This window comes from Heliconius melpomene, chromosome 19, assembly GCF_056956725.1.
Source record: "Heliconius melpomene rosina isolate 202511_hmr_F chromosome 19, ASM5695672v1, whole genome shotgun sequence".
Taxonomy (NCBI): Eukaryota; Metazoa; Arthropoda; class Insecta; order Lepidoptera; family Nymphalidae; genus Heliconius; species Heliconius melpomene.
The window spans coordinates 7,025,544-7,047,137 of NC_140407.1; the positions used below are offsets into that span (position 1 = coordinate 7,025,544).

At 35.4% G+C, this 21,594-nt stretch overlaps 3 protein-coding genes across 4 annotated transcripts; all 3 read left to right on the forward strand.

Moving 5' to 3' along the window:
* Positions 1 to 852: 852 nt before the first annotated feature.
* On the forward strand, positions 853 to 11,123 carry LOC146528551 (spondin-1-like). 2 transcript variants are annotated; one of them, XM_085203478.1, is made up of 11 exons: positions 853 to 1,001; positions 2,164 to 2,351; positions 3,024 to 3,235; positions 3,624 to 3,815; positions 4,328 to 4,534; positions 4,951 to 5,208; positions 5,649 to 5,829; positions 6,072 to 6,225; positions 6,986 to 7,157; positions 8,826 to 8,940; positions 10,972 to 11,123. In XM_085203478.1, exons 2-11 carry the CDS (start codon positions 2,171 to 2,173, stop codon positions 11,043 to 11,045), a joined length of 1,746 nt encoding a protein of 581 aa, XP_085059604.1. In that variant the 5' UTR covers positions 853 to 1,001; positions 2,164 to 2,170; the 3' UTR covers positions 11,046 to 11,123. The 2 variants fall into 2 exon arrangements, with proteins under 2 accessions (XP_085059604.1, XP_085059605.1); XM_085203479.1 differs by having other exon boundaries at positions 854 to 1,001; positions 6,072 to 6,189.
* A 609-nt stretch (positions 11,124 to 11,732) lies between these two features.
* On the forward strand, positions 11,733 to 19,087 carry LOC146528552 (spondin-1-like). Its single transcript, XM_085203881.1, has 10 exons — positions 11,733 to 11,832; positions 13,748 to 13,933; positions 14,261 to 14,475; positions 14,744 to 14,935; positions 15,719 to 15,925; positions 16,738 to 16,996; positions 17,183 to 17,344; positions 17,716 to 17,767; positions 18,507 to 18,681; positions 18,914 to 19,087. The coding sequence occupies exons 1-10, from the start codon at positions 11,817 to 11,819 to the stop codon at positions 18,983 to 18,985; spliced, it is 1,536 nt and encodes a 511-aa protein (XP_085060007.1). The 5' UTR covers positions 11,733 to 11,816; the 3' UTR covers positions 18,986 to 19,087.
* A 1,116-nt stretch (positions 19,088 to 20,203) lies between these two features.
* LOC146528553 (protein CEBPZOS) lies at positions 20,204 to 20,912 on the forward strand. The gene is made up of 2 exons (XM_085203885.1): positions 20,204 to 20,475; positions 20,671 to 20,912. The coding sequence occupies exons 1-2, from the start codon at positions 20,346 to 20,348 to the stop codon at positions 20,799 to 20,801; spliced, it is 261 nt and encodes an 86-aa protein (XP_085060011.1). The 5' UTR covers positions 20,204 to 20,345; the 3' UTR covers positions 20,802 to 20,912.
* The last annotated feature ends 682 nt before the right edge of the window (positions 20,913 to 21,594 follow it).

Genomic DNA, 21,594 nt, shown 5'->3' on the forward strand with positions numbered 1-21,594 from the left:
TGCTAGTGTAATTGGCGATCGAGTTAGCTTATATTTTGAATTTGAAAAGTTTTCAAAACGTATAGACGATATCTTGAAGTTGTATGAGTATTTCTTAATTTTTTTTTTCGTCAGCCTATCGCCGTCCACTGCTGAATGTAGACCACACCAGCGCATACCATCTCTTATTTAAACGTGCGTCAACAGAGACTCTATTTTGTACGATCTTGAGCTTTACATTTAATTTCGCCCCACATGTTGCAAATTTTCTTTGCCTCATTTAAAATTAAGCATCACCAGGTTTACTTTTGATGGTATACGCTTTCCTTGATTCTAAACTTTTCTGATAAAAACATATTTCTATATTTGCCTATTAAAAAGATATGCTCGTTTATATCGTAAAAAACGCGTATTTCGAGACTCTTGACCTCTTCGAGGGAATCAAAATTAATAGGTTACTTCCAGTTGACCCAGAATTATAAAATTTGGCAGCTAGCATCTACAGATAGTACTTGTTCAGGAAACAATCTGAAAACTGTACATTTGTGGTTAAATGCTAAAAAGTAATCGCCTAAAAAGGGGGCAAAATTTGGTATTTAAGCCCCTAGTTCAAGTAAGCTATTATATGAAAGGGCTCTGGTAAAGCTAAGCCTGAATTTCAGAAAAAGCTCGAAACCACCAATTTCAGAAAAAGCTCGGAACCCTCGGTGAGCGAGAACGACTCGCGCTTGACCGGTTTTTATATGTTCATTCGACGATTCAAGAGTGCTTACAATAGTCTATTTGAATAGAGAATATTTTGAATTCGATTTTTTCATTTAGTTGATCCGCAGGTTACTTTCATCTTTATTAGGTCATGAATTAATGCTGTATGTAACATAATCGTTGAAGCGATATTTGATATCATTTATGGTCATTTCTATTTCCTATGCTTTTAATTGTTTCATTTATTCAATGGTGCTACTTTATACCGCTTGTGATGTTTATAGTTTAAAAATACAATTTTTTGAAAAATAAAACAGGTAGGTAATTCTGGTAATTTCATTAATTTAATTGATAGAATTCAAATATAGGGGAATTGTGCTTAAGATGACATACTTTTTGTTTGAAGACAAATATTTCAAATAAATAAAGTCATCTGAGAACAGCATATTGCGTATACTATTATATATTTCATAATCAACGAAATTATTTTAGTTTCAGAACAATCATCTTTCAAACATCATAAAAACAAACAAAAATCGCACTTAGGTCGACCAGTGTAAGACGACATATCTACAGGGTAAAATGACATACTTAGTATGTGGCATAAAAACGCCATCATTATTTGTCGAGCATAGTTCACAAATAAATAGTTTCATCATTGTTGGGGGGCTTTTAAACAGTATTAAGGCCAGATTCATACATGTTGCAAATTTTATGAGGTTGGATTCCGTTATCAGTCACTTCCTTTTCCAAAAGGGAAATAAGCTTCGTCACTTGCGGCTATTGAATGCCCTTGCTCTAGCAGCCTTATCCATGTCTTCTTGTGACCAATATATATTCGTTTGTAATTGCCAGGCATTTTGTAGGTAAAGCAAAAAAAATATATCGATTCTATTTATAAGGGTAAGATAGTATGCCATCTTATACTCACGTTTTGTATGTCACCTTACCCAATAGATATATGAATTTAATTTTAACCGTTGTGACAAAAGGTTATAGGTTAGGATGCGCTTTTAGCGTTAGTTGTGTCATATAATAATCCTATTTTACATTTATAATTAGTTCAAATAGAAAATCTTTACCTTACATGTCTTTTCACCATCAAGCAAAAGCGAAAGAAAAATTTGTTGCAATTGAAAATAACGAAAACATGAATTACTTGCCCATCTGCATTCACTTTCAGCCATACTGAATTTAAGCACTAGCTGCATCTACAGACACTCTCTAAAACGTCACAAGATCGCACTTAGCGCTAATAGTTTCATCAATATTGGTAGTGTGTCATCTTATCATAGTATGCCATCTTGAGCACAGTTCCCCTATAATATTAAAAAAAATTGTAATTAATGTAAATAATTTTTATATTATATTTCCATATTTTTTTATCTTATTTGTCTATAAAATACTCTACATATAAACTTCTATCTATATAACTCTACATCTATTATACAAAATTTTATAAGTTTTTTTATGCTTAAGCTCAATAATGCTACTTGGACGATGGTTATTCCTATTAATTACTTGCCAAAGTATTTATTACGGAATTGGATTCCGATGTGATAGAAGACCGTATGGATCCACAACACGCTCCTCTGCACCTGATGGACGCTTTAAGTTACAAGTTGAAGAAGCAGAAGATGCTTATATTCCAGATCAACTTTATATAGGTAGGCATAGGGAACTTAGTATTAAGACACCGTCCCCTACTTTCCGTTCAGTTTACTGAGTCATACTTACGCAATATCGGAACTCAACGCCACGAAGGCTTCCAGACCAGAGAAATGAAATAATCATTCCCCTGAGTGGGGATCAAACCCGCAACCATCATGCTTGCAGTCAGACAGTGTCCCTGCTACAGTTACGCCAAGTCTTTTGCTTATGTTCAAATAGAATAAAAATAAAAGATATGTGTTTAAAAAATTAAACTTACTTACTACAAATAGGTAACTTTCAATGATCTGCCCATACCTATAGACCTTATAGTACCTATTACATACATATTTCCTGTCCAGAAATGCGCGTATACCGATTTTAATGAAACTTGGACTGCTCCTAAGTTGGAATATATAAGATTTAAATGAAAAAGGATCATCCTTATGTTTTTTGGGCAATCCTACAAGCTCACATTAATTATGAACACTTAAATATTAAACAAGATTACCAATATACAAATATATCAAAATTATAGGTACCTAACCTCCTTTTTCTGAAATCGATTGTAAATTATCACAGGAAGTATATTCGGGTTAAAATATATTTCAAATACTTACGCGATTAGTATACGCAATAGGTCCTTTTAAAGTAATTTCAAATAAAATAGGTATACTTGTATATTTCAGTCAAAATAATAGCAACCGACACAACGTCTCGATTCACGTCTTTCATGATATCGGCGGAAGGCGACATGCAGCCAGATCCTAAAAATCCAAGGAAGTGGGTGTCAATGTATCCAGGAGAAATGAGGCCTTTGAATCCGATTATCGCTAAGTTCAGCTACCGGTGTTTATACTCTGTGGAAAACGCAATTTCTTCTGCTAAATCTTCTGTAGAGGTATTTGCTTTTTTTGCAGTGAAACAATATTATCATAGGTATTATATGTTCACAAATTTACCGCATTTAACAAGGTAGGCAGAAAGAACTCTGTTAATACACTTCGTTCTCTATTTTTTTTCATATGTCTTGTCTTATAGACCGAGAAATCAGCTTCGCGCTGTATCCCGTACTCAGTAGGGTAGGAGGGAACCTAGTGTTAAGATACTTCGTTCTCCACTCTCCACTGAATTCGTGGTGTCGTCTTAAGTTTTATAAATATGAGAACTTTTTTTTAAATTTCACCTGTAAATAATAACGAAGATATATTTTTTTATTTATGTGAACATACGAGTTTTACGACGAGTATTTTCTCAAAAGGTAAAATCTTTAATTCTTCGTATATAAGGTATACTGGCAAGCTCCACCATCAGGAAATGGCTGTGTCACTTTAAGATCCATGGTAGCTGAAAATGAGAATTCGTGGTACGAGGACGGAGCACCACTATCAATAAGATTGTGTGAAGATATGCGCCAACCTGACGATATCACACCACAATTGAATTATGAATGTGAAATATGTGATGAAGCTAAGTATGAGGTAATTACATAAGTACATCACCGTGTAAAAGTGGACTATAAAATGACTTATCGATCGCTAGGTTTCTCCTTTCTTGTTTGAGAATCAGACAGATAAAGATGTATAATTGTATACTTACGTATAATATAAAAGCAGACGCTTTTTTATTTAAGTTGTAGAGCTCGGTATTCGTTCAACCGAGCACAAAAAAATTGAATAATTAAATATTAATTAAATATTAATTAATTATTCCTCCGATTCCGAATGAGGATCGAGCCCATAACCATTAGTGTGGGTCATGTGTGAAAATTTAGAAATCCATCCAAGTAAGATCAATAGTTACCTACGTATTAATCGTTTTATTACTTAAGCTAAATACGAAAAAAAACATTATTATTATGTCACTTTAAAAAAAAAATAGAGTGAGACAATAAGTATCGTCGTTGTATATGAATGTGAATTCATGAATATTGTGTTAAGTATACCTATGATATTTTTATTCATACTATAATATTTTCATTTTTCTTATTCAGGTAACATTCACTGGAATCTGGTCTCGAAATACTCATCCTCGATTATACCCTGAGAATGACTGGGAGCCCAAGTTCAGCGACTTGGTGGGAGCTTCTCACGCTATGGACTACATTTTATGGGCTCCAGGAAGCCTTGCTTCTAAGGGATTCAGGGATTTTGCTGAACACGCCAATGGAACAGAACTGGAGGGGGAAATTAGGGGAAAGGTAGATAATTTGGTATATGAGTGTACAATATGTATAGTGTACAATTTGTTGTTTTTTGCCACTTTTAACGATTTTTATAAATATGTTTTAAGTTATTGTTACGTTCATAAAATGTTGAGAATAATATATATTTTTGCAAAGTTGAATTGATTGGTGCAAGTTTGATATTCTTAAGGGATCGTTTTTATTATAATAGATGATTTTTCGGTCTAGTTAGACAACCAATTCTGATAGGGAATAACTTTAAAAAAATATGAAATGCAAAATTGCTAAAATCATAATATACATAATATAAAATGGTTACATTCATGCACTATATATATATATATATATATATATATATATATATATATAGATATAGATATTCTAAATAAATCAATTCGCACAAAATCGATACATGTAACACTTCTTATCAGATTGGAGACGGCGTACGAACACTAATCAAGGGCAAAGGTCACGGCTACCGCAAAATGTCGAACCCCACGTATTCTTTCTTCCGTACCGACAAATCCAACCATCTGTTCACGGTGGCTGTGGCTCTTCATCCATCACCAGACTGGTTCCTAGGAGTAACCAGGTTCGAATTGTGCCAGAGAGGTAACACGTGGTTACAAGAGCGGGAATTGAAGCTGTATCCCTGGGACGCGGGCACTGATAGTGGAGTTTCTTATGAAGTTAGTTTGAATTTTGTATAAATTTTTTTGTTGGTTCTCAGAAAATTGGATTCGATTTGTTTCAATTTTTTGTTTAAGAGATAGTTAATAACTGTATTGAAATTATAGTTTCATTTGGAGTTTATTTTTTCATTAATTTTCATAATTTAAGTTTATAGGGTAGACAAATTTAAATATCCTTCACGTGACAGTCAATATGATAGCTATATCGTAAAGATTTTTTTGTCGTTTCCAAGCACTTAACTGAAACTAAAACTGGACTTTTTTTATTGATAACACCTTAACCTTCACTACAGTGGAGGCAGATTCCGGTTGAATCAAGCTGTAAATTGAATCTTCCTTATATCTCGAAGGTTTGTTTGTGTAAAAAGGTCCTTTTTTACTAGGTTTACATTGCCTGTATCATGTTTATATATTAATCACGTTTAATGATATTTCAGTCACCCAACATAGAAACGTTTCCACAAGACACAGTCGGCAGAGTGCAGATGAGTTCTTACGACAAGAATTCGCCATTTTACGAAATGGACGTAAAAGATATTCACCCCTTTGGTAAACTCCATATCAAGCTGATCAGGATTTACCATAAGGAATGTAAGGAGGAAGAAACCTCTAGTAGCTGTAGGTATTTGAGTATATCTCCACTATACTTATAACTCATAAATTTTAAGATAATAAAATATAGCGTTTTAACAATATAAAATGTTTTTAATTAAACGATGTCGATGAAATAAAAATAATTCATTTCATCGACTAGCAATCGAACCTAAAACCGTCGCGCTTACAATGTATCACTGCGGCACGAGAGCCTCGATTTTAAATCTCTAATTCTATATATCAATTTTATATACAAAATATCCTAGATGCATCGGAGATCCCAACCACAGTTACCACTGAGCCCACCACCACTGAGGAACCCACGACCACTGAAGAGAACACCGAAACAGAAGGCAAGCTTCAAGAACCTGAGAAGCCATCCAGGTACCAAAACACAGATCTAGCTTACAGGAGACTAGGGTGAGGAAATAAACATACATAGTTTACCATTTATCGTCACCTGAATCATTTTTAATATACAGTAATTGATAATTAGGCTGAATTCGAATCATGGCTAACACTCTATTCAGACACCTTATAAACAAAAAACTATAACTAAATCAAAATGCCAGATAAATACACAGGTACACAGACTAGTCATACTACATTTATTACATTCTTCTATTTTTATGGGAGTTTTAAAAATAATAATACCTTGCTGAAAATTAATGATAAAAATGATAAGCTAAAAAAAAATTGGGTAAGGCAGTTAGTTCCCACTTTAAACCATTAAAATTTTATAAATTCATGAGTTTATGTCAGGAATCTGATTTCATCCAGGTAGCTAATTGTCAAAAATTTAAAAGGACATTTTGTTCTTCGACCTATTCGTATAATAAACTGAATAAAATTATAAAATTAAATCTAATAAATACACAATTATGATGATTTTAGAACTCATAAACTCATTTTCACCTGATAAGAGTTACCTAGAAACGTCACTTTTTTTATGGCCAATACCCAACACGAGCTTTATTGATCTTTTTTTAATGTAACAAATAATATATTTTAAAAAGATCTTAAAATTATAATCCTATTTATACATAAGATATAATAAGCGGGTTGAAATTTAAATTGTCATGTGTTATCAACATGTGTTTCATCCCATGTGTGGACGTGAAATTATAATGATGAAAGTGTTTAACATATGTGGATGTAAAATTATCAATAAATATTTCAGTGAAGCACCACTAATAACCGATCCGGAAGCGTCAGAGGACTGCCCGCTGTCGCAGTGGCTGGAGTGGTCGCCATGCGACGGAATATGCGAGAGAGGGAAATTAATGGGGTACAAGTGGAGACAGCGATACCACTTGGTGGACGGAATACCTGTAGAGAAATATGACCCGGAAGTACGTATAAGTATTTCATTTAATTGCCTTTTTTCATTGTTCATAGGAGTTCGTATTTGCTATGTGCCTTCAAATATAGAGGGAATAGGAATGGGTTATGGGATATAGGAAAAAACATAACATCAGGCTTAATGCGGTTATTTTAGTATAAAAGTTGAATATTTTAACATTAGGCTCACTGTACTACAGATTTCTTTAAACTCTTAAAAAAATCAATGTTTCATGTGGTACGACGACATGAGTTACGACGTGTAATGTTTATAGTACCGAACATTCTGTAATCAAAAAAATAAATAATTTCATAAACCTATTTTTGTTTTAAGTACAGATATTTTCGTAGTTATTTTAAGCAATGTAGTAATTAAAATCGTTAGATGCATTATACGTTTTATATAGATCAATTTTGGCTTTTAAAATACCTGTGAGTAGGTGTAAAGTAAGACCCCCGAAAATCTGCGAGCGAATATAGCTATTATCTACACTAATATTATAAATTCAGTTAATTTGACATTTAAAGTATACGATAGAACGATGTTCAAATAGTTCTGATGTAAATTCACGCTCTTTATAATAAAATAACACCCGAACATCGTTATGTCATATTAATTTATAAAAGTCTACCGCGACGACGACGCAAGATATTTTTACATTAATGGAATATAAAGAGAAAGATATATAGGGGAATTGTGCTTAAGATGACATACTTTTTGTTTGAAGACAAATATTTCAAATAAATAAAGTCATCTGAGAACAGCATATTGCGTATACTATTATATATTTCATAATCAACGAAATTATTTTAGTTTCAGAACAATCATCTTTCAAACATCATAAAAACAAACAAAAATCGCACTTAGGTCGACCAGTGTAAGACGACATATCTATCTACAGGGTAAAATGACATACTTAGTATGTGGCATAAAAACGCCATCATTATTTGTCGAGCATAGTTCACAAATAAATAGTTTCTTCATTGCTGGGGGGCTTTTAAACAGTATTAAGGCCAGATTCATACATGTTGCAAATTTTATGAGGTTGGATTCCGTTATCAGTCACTTCCTTTTCCAAAAGGGAAATAAGCTTCGTCACTTGCGGCTATTGAATGCCCTTACTCTAGCAGCCTTATCCATGTCTTCTTGTGACCAATATATATTCGTTTGTAATTGCCAGGCATTTTGTAGGTAAAGCAAAAAAAATACATCGATTCTATTTATAAGGGCAAGATAGTATGCCATCTTATACTCACGTTTTGTATGTCATCTTACCCAATAGATATATGAATTTAATTTTAACCGTTGTGACAAAAGGTTATAGGTTAGGATGAGCTTTTAGCGTTAGTTGTGTCATATAATAATCCTATTTTACATTTATAATTAGTTCAAATAGAAAATCTTTATCTTACATGTCTTTTCACCATCAAACAAAAGCGAAAGAAAAATTTGTTGCAATTGAAAATAACGAAAACATGAATTACTTGCCCATCTGCATTCACTTTCAACCATACTGAATTTAAGCACTAGCTGCATCTACAGACACTCTCTAAGACGTCACAAGATCGCACTTAGCGCTAATAGTTTCATCACTATTGGTAGTGTGTCATCTTATCATAGTATGCCATCTTGAGCACAATTCCTCTACATAATACATAAGTATGCATAAAACCTTTAGGCGGACCAATCAACAAGGAAAGAGGTGCCTAAAGTATGCAAAAGCCACTACGATGACTTCGAGAGAGAAGAATGTGAAGATAGCTGTTCGGAAACAAATGCAGATAGACTAAAAGGTATTTAATTAAAAAAAAAAAACATTAATACAAAACGATAAAGTAGAAAGTTGAAAGTTGATGGTTGATTTTTGCGCATTGAGTGGAGGATTGATACCTTGAGCTTTGCTTGGTTACCAGAGCTAAGAAGTGAAAATATGAAATAGTTCATTCTCTCGAGGGGGAATCGAACCCACAACCGTCGTGTTCTCAGTCGGCCTCACACGTTCATGACAGATAAATAAAATGATTGATTGAGGTTTATTTATATTTAAAATTATGACAGTATTATAATATCTTCTTCTTCCTGGCAGTAATCCCGGCTATTGCCAGGGTCTGCCTTCCTAGTCAAACTACTCCACTTTGCACGATCTTTTGCGTCCTCGGTGGTTTGACCATTGGCTCTCATGTCCTGCATCACGACATCCAACCAGCGCTTCCTTGGGCGTCCGGGAGGTCGCGTCCCAGGAACTGGTATAGCAAGGCACTTGCGTCCGACATAGTTCTTAGGCCGGCGCGTAACGTGGCCAAACCATCTCAAGCGACGCTCTTGGAGCTTATCCGCTACGTCACAGACCCCAAGACTACCTCGAATGAATGTGTTGCGTATGCGGTCAGACCGCGTTACGCCGCACATCCACCTCAGCAACTTCATTTCCGTGACGTGAAGCTCCTGAGTGTGCCGAGATAGTGCCGGCCAACATTCGCTGCCGTATAAAAGAACCGGTCGGACGATGCTCGTGTATATCAGCCCCTTGAGCTTGGGCGGTATTCTGCCGTCATAGACCACACCAGTGACCTCCCGCCATTTGGCCCAGGCAGCGCTTATCCGGCCATGGACATCGTGATCGATGCCTCCAGACTCGTGCATAACGGATCCAAGGTACCTGAACATCTCCGATTTAACGGCTGGCTCAGGACCTATAAGGATGGTGCTCGAGTCCCGGCTCCCGTAGGCCATGTACTCTGTCTTCGACACATTTAGTTTAAGACCGCCGTTCTCAAGCGTACCCTTCCAGAGACAGCGTCAGTCGGTTCTCGGCAATGAGTGCTATGTCGTCGGCATACATCATCAGCCATGGAGGCTGGTCCTGGATGTGAGCCGAGACAGTATCGAGCACTACATTGAATAAGAACGGACTAAGAGCCGAGCCCTGGTGAACCCCCACTGTAATCGCGAAGGGTCTAGTGTCGCCAACAGCAGTCCTAACCATAGAAGCGGAATCGTGGTACATGCCTCAGATAATCTCAATATAGGCCTCAGGGATCCCTTTGGATCGCAATGCCCACCAGATGCACTGACGAGGCACACAGTCAAAGACCTTCTGCAGATCTAAAAAGGCCACATGCAGAGCTCTCCTTTTTTCCCTGTATGCCTCCATCAAAGTTCTGAGGGCGAAAATAGCGTCCATGGTGCACGATCCTGGCTGAAATCCATATTGAGACTCAGAGACAGTACACTCTCGGCGGAGCCTGAGGTCGATCATGCGCTCGAAGAGCTCCATGGTATGACTCATAAGCTTAATGCCCCTATAACTACCACAATCTTGAACACTGCCCCTTCCCTTGTAAATAGGGGTAATAAAGCTAAGCCGCCACTGATGCGGCATCTTACCAGTGTTCAAGATATGGTTAAAAAGGTCAGTAAGCATGAGCACACCAAGAGAGCCCAACGATTTCCACGCTTCGATCGGAATGTCGTCAGGTCCCACCGCTTTTCCGTTCTTCATGCGTCGAAGGCAATTACGTGTTTCGTCAAGGGTTATTGGGGCAATAAGTCCGAGGTTAGGCGGTGGCGGACAGTATTATAATATAATTAGTTTTATTTCATTTATGCTAACAAAGTTATTGTTATAATACAAATATTGCTTACTTTTAGACAAAATTGAGTTAATAATAAAAAGTGAGTACATACATACTCGTATATGTTTGAAAGATTGTCTTTTTTAAATATCCTTAGTGGTTTAATTTAATATATTTCTTTATATAATATGGAATTATATATATATTTTTTTTAATGGCCTGATTTATGGAATTATATTCTACTTTCAGCTGAAAAGCGGCTGTCACCGATAGCTCCGGGACATGGATGGACGTCAAAGAGACACATTTCTAGAGGACAGTAAAAAGATCTGTTAGAATCTATCTGTTAGATCTGTTAGAAAATTAGAATAAATTAATATAATTTACTTACTTAAGAGAAAATAGTATAAGTATAGTATAAGTATAGTAGTAGTAGTAATAAGTATTATAAAATATGTAATCGACAAAGTCATTATTATAATAAATAATAAATCTTGTTTTATTGTTTTTGGAGATCACCATTTCAACTTACATATTATATTGATAGATGAGCCTAGTAAAAAATTACACCGGGTTGTCTTTAGCTAAAATTATCACAAAACCTTAATGGTACAATAGAACAGTCTCTGATTAAAAAAGTGATGGTTGTGGATTCGATTCCTATTCAGGTAAATGTATAAAAAAGGCGTGGAAAAACAGTATGTATCTTAATACTCCATTTTTATATATTTATTATATATATTTTGGATGTCTTTCTATATGCTGGACTGATGAATGGATGCGTGTACCATAACAATATCCTTGATTTACGATTACAGTTTTCAATTTTTTGCTTCTAGTGGCAGCTTTTTATTTGACCAAATGATTGATTATTTAAATGCAACATTTCTGTTCCGACGAAAACTGGGTTAATTCATGGACATATCCCGTTTTTAAAGTCAGTTAAAAAGGAAAAAATGGAAGATGTAATTCAACGCATCACATGAGTTTAACACTAATTAATTTAGATTCAGTCGACAAGCGACAATTGGCGGACATAGTCTCGTTAATCTAACATACTTCGGCTTAGTTTAGAGTTACCAATAGAGACAAACATGTATAAACATTATGGTAAGTCTTATAATTATAATATTTTACTTTTCACATGGTAAATGGTAATACGGTACCAGTTTGATTTATTCAGATCCGTCTGTACATGGTGGTTTTGGCCCCTTGGCCTCATGGGGGGCCAGAATAAATAGAATAACGTAATCGGTTATCATTTTTATTTTGCTGTTCTATTGGGCTCCAAATTGTCGGTCTGAGGACAAAACATGGGTATTTGTCTGCAATGAAAATATTTAAATCGAGATTATTTCATCTCTTAAGGTACAAAGTAGCCTTACAATATCAGTTATATTGTAATAACTAGCGACCCTCTTGCGGCTTCGCCCGCTTTAACTACTGGATTATTCATGTAATGTATGTTTGCAAAGCACTTAAGATAATGTGAAAATTAATTAAACCCTAATGCAACCCGCATTTTTGTAGTTTCAATAAGGATTTTCCATTTGTTTTACACAGCAAGGATTTTTTAGTAGGTACTGTAATTTTAAATCTGTGCTACTAATCTTTTCAAGTACTTATTAAAATATATTTAAATGACTATTTTTAGATAGTTAAATGACTATTTTTAAACGGAAGAAATTATAAACAAAAACCTACCTACTAATAACTACCACAAAAAATGTGAAACCAAATATATCGCGCTTAAATAATACATTCAACTCCAATTATCCAATACGTGCAAACGCATCTAACTAAATCTTCGTTGCTATAAAGGCAGCCGGGTTTTTTTTTTCGAGCTTGTGGTTAATGCTGAAGGGGGTATTCTGTCCCTGATGAAAAGCAAGCACGACGTGGCTGCCTGTGAGGAAAATTAAATAGAATGCATCGGCCGGGAATCGAACCCGGGCCGCCCGCGTGGCAGGCGAGCATTCTACCACTGAACCACCGATGCGTGTAAGGCAAGCGGGTACGGCGGACGCATGGCGCGTGGCGAACCGTTTCGCAGCAAGGATTTTTTTGATATTGTAACAACTTCTAAAGTACTTATTAAAATGAAAAACAGTAAAAGACAGTTTTGGTCTACATTAAATGGCCAACGTAACTAATGTACTTATTTATATGCTGAGAGTAAGGGATAAGTGAAACTTGAGTAACATACAGCTGATGTGTCAACGGCGGGATGTGTCAACAATTAAATGCGTTTTTCTGTAAAACTATTCGCAATTTCGAAATATTGTAAAAAGCAAATTTTATATTCGTTTAATGTAGAAAATTAATAAAGTATTTTAAAGGATAAGGACTAATACTATTATGGAAAAATATCCCGCACAATAAAAAATATATTGAAATTATTATTTTTAGACAGAAAAATGATCACTACACGTTATTCTTAAAAGATACGAATATGCTCTCGTGGACTTTTTTGTAGGTCTTATTAAGAGGAACAATACTCCAGTACATTTTTTTCATGTAGTACTTACCATTAGAGCAGCGCATGCGCGAAAGTGTCTCAACGGGTAGGACTTTATACACATTTATCGTATTTATGTTAATTTACATAAGAATGTACAAATAATAAAATATATATAAACCTTCTACGAAAAACACCCGACTTAATGGTGAAGACTGCATCAAAATCCGTTGGGTGGTTTAGAAGAAGAAGAGTTAGAAACAACAGACAGACACGAAAAGCGACTTTGTTTTATAAGATATAGGATAAAGAGTACCTATAAAAAAAAATATAGAATTAATAAATTAAGGTGGCATACAAAATACATATCCTGCAAAGTTACTTTGTCTATTTGATAGTATGTTAATTTTTTAAATCTTAAGTGTAACATAATAATCTCCTAAGTTACACTTCCGTAAAGTTTCCAAAATTAGATGAAACATCAAGATGCGATGTAGTAAGCCGCATAGAATACATCGCCAATATGTTCTGATATTTATGTTACTTTGGCGCTTTACTCTTTTTCAGATGTAAATCTTCTCATAAAATTGTTCCTTTTTACAATATTTGCACGATTATGTATTTGCGAAGAAAAACTCTGTGATCGCCGACCACTCGGCACCAAAACCGAGCCCTTGCCTCCTGATAACAGATTCCAAATAGATATTATTGGGATCATCGACAACCAGTACATTCCTAACAATAAATACAAAGGTAAGTTCCTTTTTGAGATTTTCGTAAATCAACGGTTGTGGGTTCGATTTTCCCTCGGGGAATGAAAAACTTTCATTTCCTTGCTTTGGTAACAAGAAAAAATGTTGAGTTCCACCTCTAAAAACACAATGTTCTGAATGGGCGGTGCGTGAGGAACGGAGTGTCTTACTTAAACTTAGCACTAGCCTCCCTTACAATACACTAAATATAAGTGTTCCTTTGAGTAAGATTTAAACTAATACCCACCGCGTTCAGACATGGGGTATGTGTTGGTTACGTTAGTAATATTAGCGGAAAAATTTGTGACTTAGAAATTCTTTTTTGCAGTACGTTTGTTTTCGGCGGATAATGTATCCACATTCATCGCTTATACAATCTCAGCCCGAGGAGACTCTCTATTTAAGGATCGAAATCCTCGAAAAGAAACAATTCTTAATGCTGGCAGGATAGAAGTTCCAGAACATTCCAGGGACGCTATGAACGCGCCGATTTGTGCTAACTCTGTTATCCAAACAGATATTACACCAAAAACAGCTGTAGAGGTAAGACTCGATGCGACTTTTTTTATTATAGTTTTTTTTTCAGCTTCACGCACTTAGCAGGGTAGGCAGAGGAACAAGACTTCGTTCCCAATAAGACACTCCGTTCTTCACTTCCCACCGTATAGCGCCGAATAGCGCGACTCTACCCCGAGCTTTGCGTCGTTACCAGTGTTAGGAGATGACGTGTAATAGACACGACGTCGTACGAGTCCAACACAAAAAAAACTAAAATAAATTTAACAGTAAAATATATATTTTAATCTTGCAGGTGATTTGGAAAGCGCCACCCAAGAACAATAAGTGCGTTACTATATTCGCAGTTCTGGCGGTGAGACCGGACGTGTGGTACAACTTCGACGGGCCGCTGTCGAAGCGCGTGTGCGAAGATCGACGTAACATGGAGGATATGCAACCTATTGAAAACGATAATTGTATCACTTGTGAAGATGCTAGGTATTTGGTGAGATTTGATAATATGTACAATACATATTATTTTACCTTATATATATTATTTTCTTGTCATCATCTCTCAGAGTCAAAGGAAAAAAATAAAGAATATCTAAACATCAAAGACTGTCCGCGGTTGGGCCCTTGGGACTTCGGATCATTGTTTCATAACTACTTATATGCTGCTTCTACCTAATTTCCGCACGTGAGAAACTGCTAGGCGTATTTGAAACTGCACTCCCGATGTTATACTTTCGAGTGCGGAATGCTTTATTCTCTACTCTTTCACACTCGTGCACTGGCGTAGCGAGCAGAAATATTTCGATGGAATCTGTAACAAATATTCCAGTCAAAAGCAATCTTCGTATCGGGCTTTAGCACAGTAGGTGCGGTAGAGACAATCAAGCTGGCAGTTTAAAGAAAGCCTATAACACTGACACCACATTCTATGAGCAAGTTATTGTCGAGTCATCTCCCATCAAACTAATAGCAGTAATCTCCATGCTCTAAAATTATGGAGCAGATAATAAAGTCCCAACTCAGTTACCTTGGCAAGCGCCAACGTTTTACCTCGGTCAACTAGTGATCTTCTTGTGTACTTATCTCATCGATGGGCAGAAGCTTTAGACTATATGGAAGTCTCCAGAGAAAAAAGATTCCTTAGAAAACAAAATCATAATAATATTATTATTTATTTATTTGCAGATAATAATTTTTATAACAATTTATATTTAAAAATGTAAAATTTATTTTCTTGTATAATCAAAGTATATATATAATTATTATTACTTTTAAGCTTACATTCGACGGTATCTGGTCATATAACACACATCCACAAATGTTCCCCACTACGAGAGAGCTGGCCCGCTTCAGCGACGTGGTCGGGGCTTCCCACAACAACAATTTCAAGTTATACAGGTTCAATTCTGACGCCAGCGAAGGCTTAAAGATGTTGGCTGAGCAAGGAAATACAACTAAATTGGAAATAGAAATTATGTCTGAGGTTAGTGTAAGTTATTGGAAATGCACAATAACATAAAAACAACATAATAGCATATGTGATATGAATCGTTACATTTTTGGTGCTTTTTTTTAAAAACAATACTTTAAATTTAGATAAAATAATAAGGAACTTTATTTGCCACTGCAAATAAATTTACTTGCCTACAAAACAAATGGCAAAAAAGAAATTATCTATCTACCTACGTGTAAAATTTATGCGTAGCGGGTATTCTTCATTCTTATCGAACCGACGCCGACGGTACGTCGAAATTTACAACTTATCGCAATAAAATTATTATGTTAAAAATTAAAATTAAATTAAATCAGCTTCACGCTGTATCCCGTACGCACATGGTAGGCAGCCTAGCGTTAAGATACTCTGTTCCCCACTTTCTGCCGAATTCTGGAGGCATTGCGTGTTGAGTGGCAGAACTCGAGCTCAACGCCGCGCTTTGCCTCGATATCAGAGCGAAGAAATGGAAATATTTCACTTCCTCGAGTGGGGATCGATCCCACAACCGTCGTGTTACAGTCACGCCCTTGTGCCGCTGCCACGACGGCCTGTTAAAAATTATTAATAAGAAATCAATTTTATATTAATTATTATTTAACAATATTTTCATTTTCTCGCTCTGGCACCAAGGCAAAAGCCCGGACGAAATATTCGGCAAACGGACACTCCATTTACACGAAGTTTCCTCTGCCTACAGTAGCATCTAATAGCAGGGTGATGTGTGCGGGATAGAGCGTGAAGCTGATTATTCCAAGGAATGTGTGATCAATTAAAAAAAAATTATCAAAATGATCCCACAGCTCGGCACTTCAGTAAGAACTTTACTAAAAGCGTCCGGCCAACCGCGACCAGACATGAAGACGGCGGCTATGTTCCGAGTGACTCGGGAACATCATCTAGTTTCTCTAGTGGCTGCTGTCCTTCCATCACCTGATTGGTTTGTGGGAGTATCTAATATGGAACTTTGCGATGTTTCTACTGGTACATGGGCACCCAATTTGACTTTGAATATTTACCCATCTGACGCTGGCACAGACAGTGGATTGACCTTTGAGGAAAGTATTTGTTTTATCAGAGCAGTTTTGATTATTTAGATGTGTAGGTATTTAAAATAAATTATTTTTTGTGGCATGCTTACAGAAAGTGATTTGATGTAATTTTTTTTTATTTCTTGTTGTCAATATAATGATAAAATCAAAAATATTAAGATAACATAATAGTTTCATAAACTTTCAATTTAGGCAGCTAACGAAGAGACGATGCCGCCTCAGCCAATTGAATCAGCAGAAATAAACAAATCTATACCAAAAGAACAAATAAAGCCATTTGCCAAATTACGTTTTGAGCTGGTTAGAACATACACCACTGCAGCTTGTTCTACGGAAGCTCCCGGACCTACTACTGAAGGTAATTTTATTTTCTTCAAGCGGTAGGTATCTCGCATACATACGAGTATATTCTTCAAAAAGAGAAGCAATCTCAAATTAAATTTATCATACTTTTCCTTAAGGAACACGATTCAATATCTGTCTTTTTAGTCGTATCTACACTCCTGTCAGAGTATTTGTGATCATGAACTGTCTTTCATATGTGAAAGTGAATCAGCAAGTATTCTCCATTTGTCCCTGTTTTCTGCAGTGCGGGTGTAGTCGTTAATGGAGCAGCCAGTGCAGGACTTTATTGGATATCTACACATACCTTATTGTAAATAATTTTAAACTGTAAATATATTTATATGACTGCACTTATTTATTAGCTTTTCTTTTATTCATTTGTAGATAAAGAAGTAAGCGTAGATGATAACGACGCCACCACAACAACAACTTTTGCGTAAGTATAAATAAATTCAAGAAAAAGCCTTCTTTCTTAGAGCGCCAAACGCTACCTCTTTTGCCTCGTCCACTGTCATGCTTGTGACGTAAACTTCCTCTAATTTCATCAACACTAAGTTTTCGAAGGTAACCTGCCTCTCTTTGCACTCACTCTTCCTACATAAATCTTTTTTGCCATTTTTTCATCACTCGTTCTCTCGACGTGTCCAAACCACTACAGCAAGTCTTCATTCTCACCATGACATCATCGCTAATACTTGCCATTCTGTGTATCTCATCATTGCGGATTCTGTCACTGTGGTATGTCATTTCTGTGGAATTCATTTTTTGTAATATCCACGTTTCGCCGTATAACGGCGTCGGTACCAACACTACATTGGGTAGCCAACTGACGTTTCGCTATCTGATCGATGCAGCTAAGCTACCGTTAAGTCTTTTACCGGCAACAATACGCCTTTCCATATCTAAATATACTTCCCAGATATATTACCGAGTGCCGTTACCATTTACAGAGATTTTACATTCTGGCCTTTCTATATTTTTGCCTCTTATCTTGTTGAGTGGCGGAGCTCAACGCCGCGCTTTTGGTTTGATACCAGAAAAAAGAAACAAAATAAAATTTAAGTAAATATTTCGATTTGCTCGAGTGGTAGTTGGAACACTTTGCTCTCACCCTGCAACCACCCTCATACCTAATGAATCCATGGAATGATAAAAGTATGTACTCTTTTTTATAGCCCAAGAATTAAACCAAAACCTGTACAAGTAAATCAAACTGAAGAAGAATGTCCAATGACAGAGTGGGAGGACTGGTTGCCGTGCGAAAACGACTGTGTAGACGGAGTAATAGAAAACGGGACGCAAATACGATTCCGTTATCATATGATCAATGATGTCGTAACTAAAGATAGAGTATGTATATTGTAAATGTACTTATCTTGGCTATATGTACTATAATTATAAAGGACCGTTTAATATTTTACATAACGTCCAACAACTCTACTCAAATGGAAATTTCGACTTAATTTCAAATTGTTTTAATATTTTCGTACTCATTGTGTAAATTTAGCGCTTATTTAATAAAAATTTGTCACTACCTTAATAATTAAACATACAAGTATATTTATGAATTTTGTTTTTATAGGAGGAAATATCAGATTATTGCTGGGAAAATTATTCTACGTTCGAAATGAGACCGTGTACAGCGACGTGTTAAAGTGAAATAAAAATATAAACGCTCTAATATTATAGAACAAAAAGATTTTAGGTTTTAGTTGTATTATTGAGTAGAAAATTTAATAAATATTTTCTGATTTCACGTGTTATCTTTATTTTTAACCTACTTCCAAAAATGCTCGAGGTATGGTTTGTGTGTCTCTCAATTTCTCGGACATTTGTAGACTGCTTTTGAAAATTCTATTTTTATTTGAAAATCATACTTAACGAGCGGTCCCGTTGACACCAAATTAGGATCTGATATGTTATAGGAGTATAGCCCTTCTTAACAGAGCATACAAGGTGTTGGCGAATATTATTTTTCACTGATTGCATCCATTTGTGGATAACAGCCTTGGTTACAATACCAACGTGATTTCCGTCCAGATAAATCACCCCCAGATCAGATCAGATCAGACGTTTCGTCAGATATTTACTTACTCGAAAAAATAAATGCTACGAATGATTTTGCTACGTTCTTTAGTATGATGTGCTGTTAGGACAGATATAGAAATACCCAGCAAATTGGTCAGAATTGTCACAATGAGGACACTGAACTGTGTTAAAGAACAAAAAGAAAGGTCACCGCCCTTCACAACAACAAATGGTCGAGGCCCATAATATATAGAGAGATGCAGTTAAGCATTTGAGAAGGCCAGGGCCTAAAGAGGGCAGTGTGATGATGATATGAAAAAAGATCCATAACGCACTTTGTTTTCAAACTTTAAACATATTTTAATGCTAATAAATTTTCTATTTATGTCACATTTTATATTAAAATCTCCCGCTTTGTTATCAGTTGGGTTACATTCACAATATTTACAATAGAATAGATCGACTTGTTGATACGAGAGAATAGTTCCCAGATATTTTCGTTTTATTCTTGTTTAATTAAGCTCATTGATTGTTTTCCGTGCCATGAGTGAACGTTAACCAAGCAACGATTGCACTTTTCTCCGCCAATGTTAAATCAATCATAGAGATCTTCAATACGGGCGACATAGCTGTTCTTAACGTTTTGTGACACGTAAAAGAAACGAGGCTGAAGGATTCGTACCTGTACAAAATACAAATGTGATGTCAATAAAGGTTTGACAAGCTTTATTTTGCTTGCTGCTTATATTTTGTCTCAGGCCCAAATAGTAGACTATTATCGTTTTTTTCATGTACAGATTAATAAAGATTTTATTGTCTGTCATATTTCAAATGTCAACTCTTCTTACGTCATCTTATGCGACATTTTGTCACAGAACACATTTATTCATTGCATTTTGTGAATTGTGATTTTGTGATCCTGTTGTTTCCGATCCTGTTATAAAAAATTAAAAAAACCATTGTTATATTATATATCAAATGCTACTATGCTCGGAAAGAAGCCAAAATCAGGGCTTAAACGTTTTCTTGGTGTAACTGCTGCATCTATTTTCGTTATCGAAGCTGCGGGCATCGCCGTAAGTTACGGACTGTGGTTCAAATTAAATACTGAAAGAGGTAATTTTTCAATTAAATGCTACTTAGTACTTAATACATAAAGAGAATTAGTGATTTTAATTTGAAGGTTTGCTTAAAGTTATCATACTTATGATAATCGATAAATATTTATAGGAAAGTCTTAAAATAGGACAATTGCTTAATTGCACTTAGTTTAGTGCAATCAACATGTTGATATTTTTTGTCACTTTCCAGATTTCCGTCTGTATATGCACAAAAATTATAACTGGATTCTTGAAGGATATTACAAAGTCGGTGAAACTATTGGGGGACAAAAGACTCGTGATCTTGACAAACAAGTCTGGACCAACGAAGGCAAGATTTAACTCGGTGAGATGAGTATTGCGGCTAGGTCTCTGTTCTGGGTGGTCTCCATTGGAACCCTTGGCTACGGCCTCTTCGCGTTTGTCAAACCTGATGATGAACTACTCAAAAAGGTCATTACATGTATGAATTATATTGTAACTGTGTTGTGTGGTCACTGATTTGTTATTTGCTTTACTAAAATAGTATATCTATATATATAAAATCGAAAGGTCACTCACTCATCACGAAATCTCAGAAACTACATGTGCTAGGGATCTCAAATTTTGCATAGGAGTTACTTATAGGACGTAGGTGCTCGCTAAGACGTGAATTTGTAATATTCAACTTCTAAGGGGTTGTTTTTGGGGTCAGAAGTTTGTATGAAACTTTGTTACTACAAATGCTAGGAGTCTCAAATTTTGAGACAGAAATTAAAAATAACATAGTTCACGCGGGTGAAACCGCGAGCGGGCCGCTAGTAAAATATATAGAATTAAGAAAAATAAGATTTATTTTTTAAAAATGTTTTGATTTGTAAACATTAGTATTAAGGAACAGAAACAAATACATAAAATATAATAAACTAACCTTGGTATATTTTACAACATGCTGTAATCTTAAAGGATTGGTTTTGTAAATATTTATCCCTATCTTTGTTACACACTTTCTTTGTTTTGCGCTATTAACAGATCCCACCTTTATTTTTTATTTTTTTAAGATATATGTAAAAGTATACCATTCTTCCATTATGTTCAAATATACAAATGTTTGAACATTAATGAAAAAATGGTATATATTTTTTCTATATATTTT

Coding starts and splice junctions, on each gene's coding strand:
- LOC146528551 (XM_085203478.1), top strand. CDS start 2,171: ATGCTACTTGGACGATGGTTATTCCTATTAATTACTTGCCAAAGTATT. Junction 2,352..3,023: donor TCCAGATCAACTTTATATAG/GTAGGCATAGGG, acceptor TGTATATTTCAG/TCAAAATAATAGCAACCGAC. Junction 6,226..6,985: donor CTAGCTTACAGGAGACTAGG/GTGAGGAAATAA, acceptor TAAATATTTCAG/TGAAGCACCACTAATAACCG.
- LOC146528552 (XM_085203881.1), top strand. Junction 13,934..14,260: donor TCCTAACAATAAATACAAAG/GTAAGTTCCTTT, acceptor TCTTTTTTGCAG/TACGTTTGTTTTCGGCGGAT. Junction 17,768..18,506: donor ACCACAACAACAACTTTTGC/GTAAGTATAAAT, acceptor TCTTTTTTATAG/CCCAAGAATTAAACCAAAAC.
- LOC146528553 (XM_085203885.1), top strand. CDS start 20,346: ATGCTCGGAAAGAAGCCAAAATCAGGGCTTAAACGTTTTCTTGGTGTA. Junction 20,476..20,670: donor CAAATTAAATACTGAAAGAG/GTAATTTTTCAA, acceptor GTCACTTTCCAG/ATTTCCGTCTGTATATGCAC.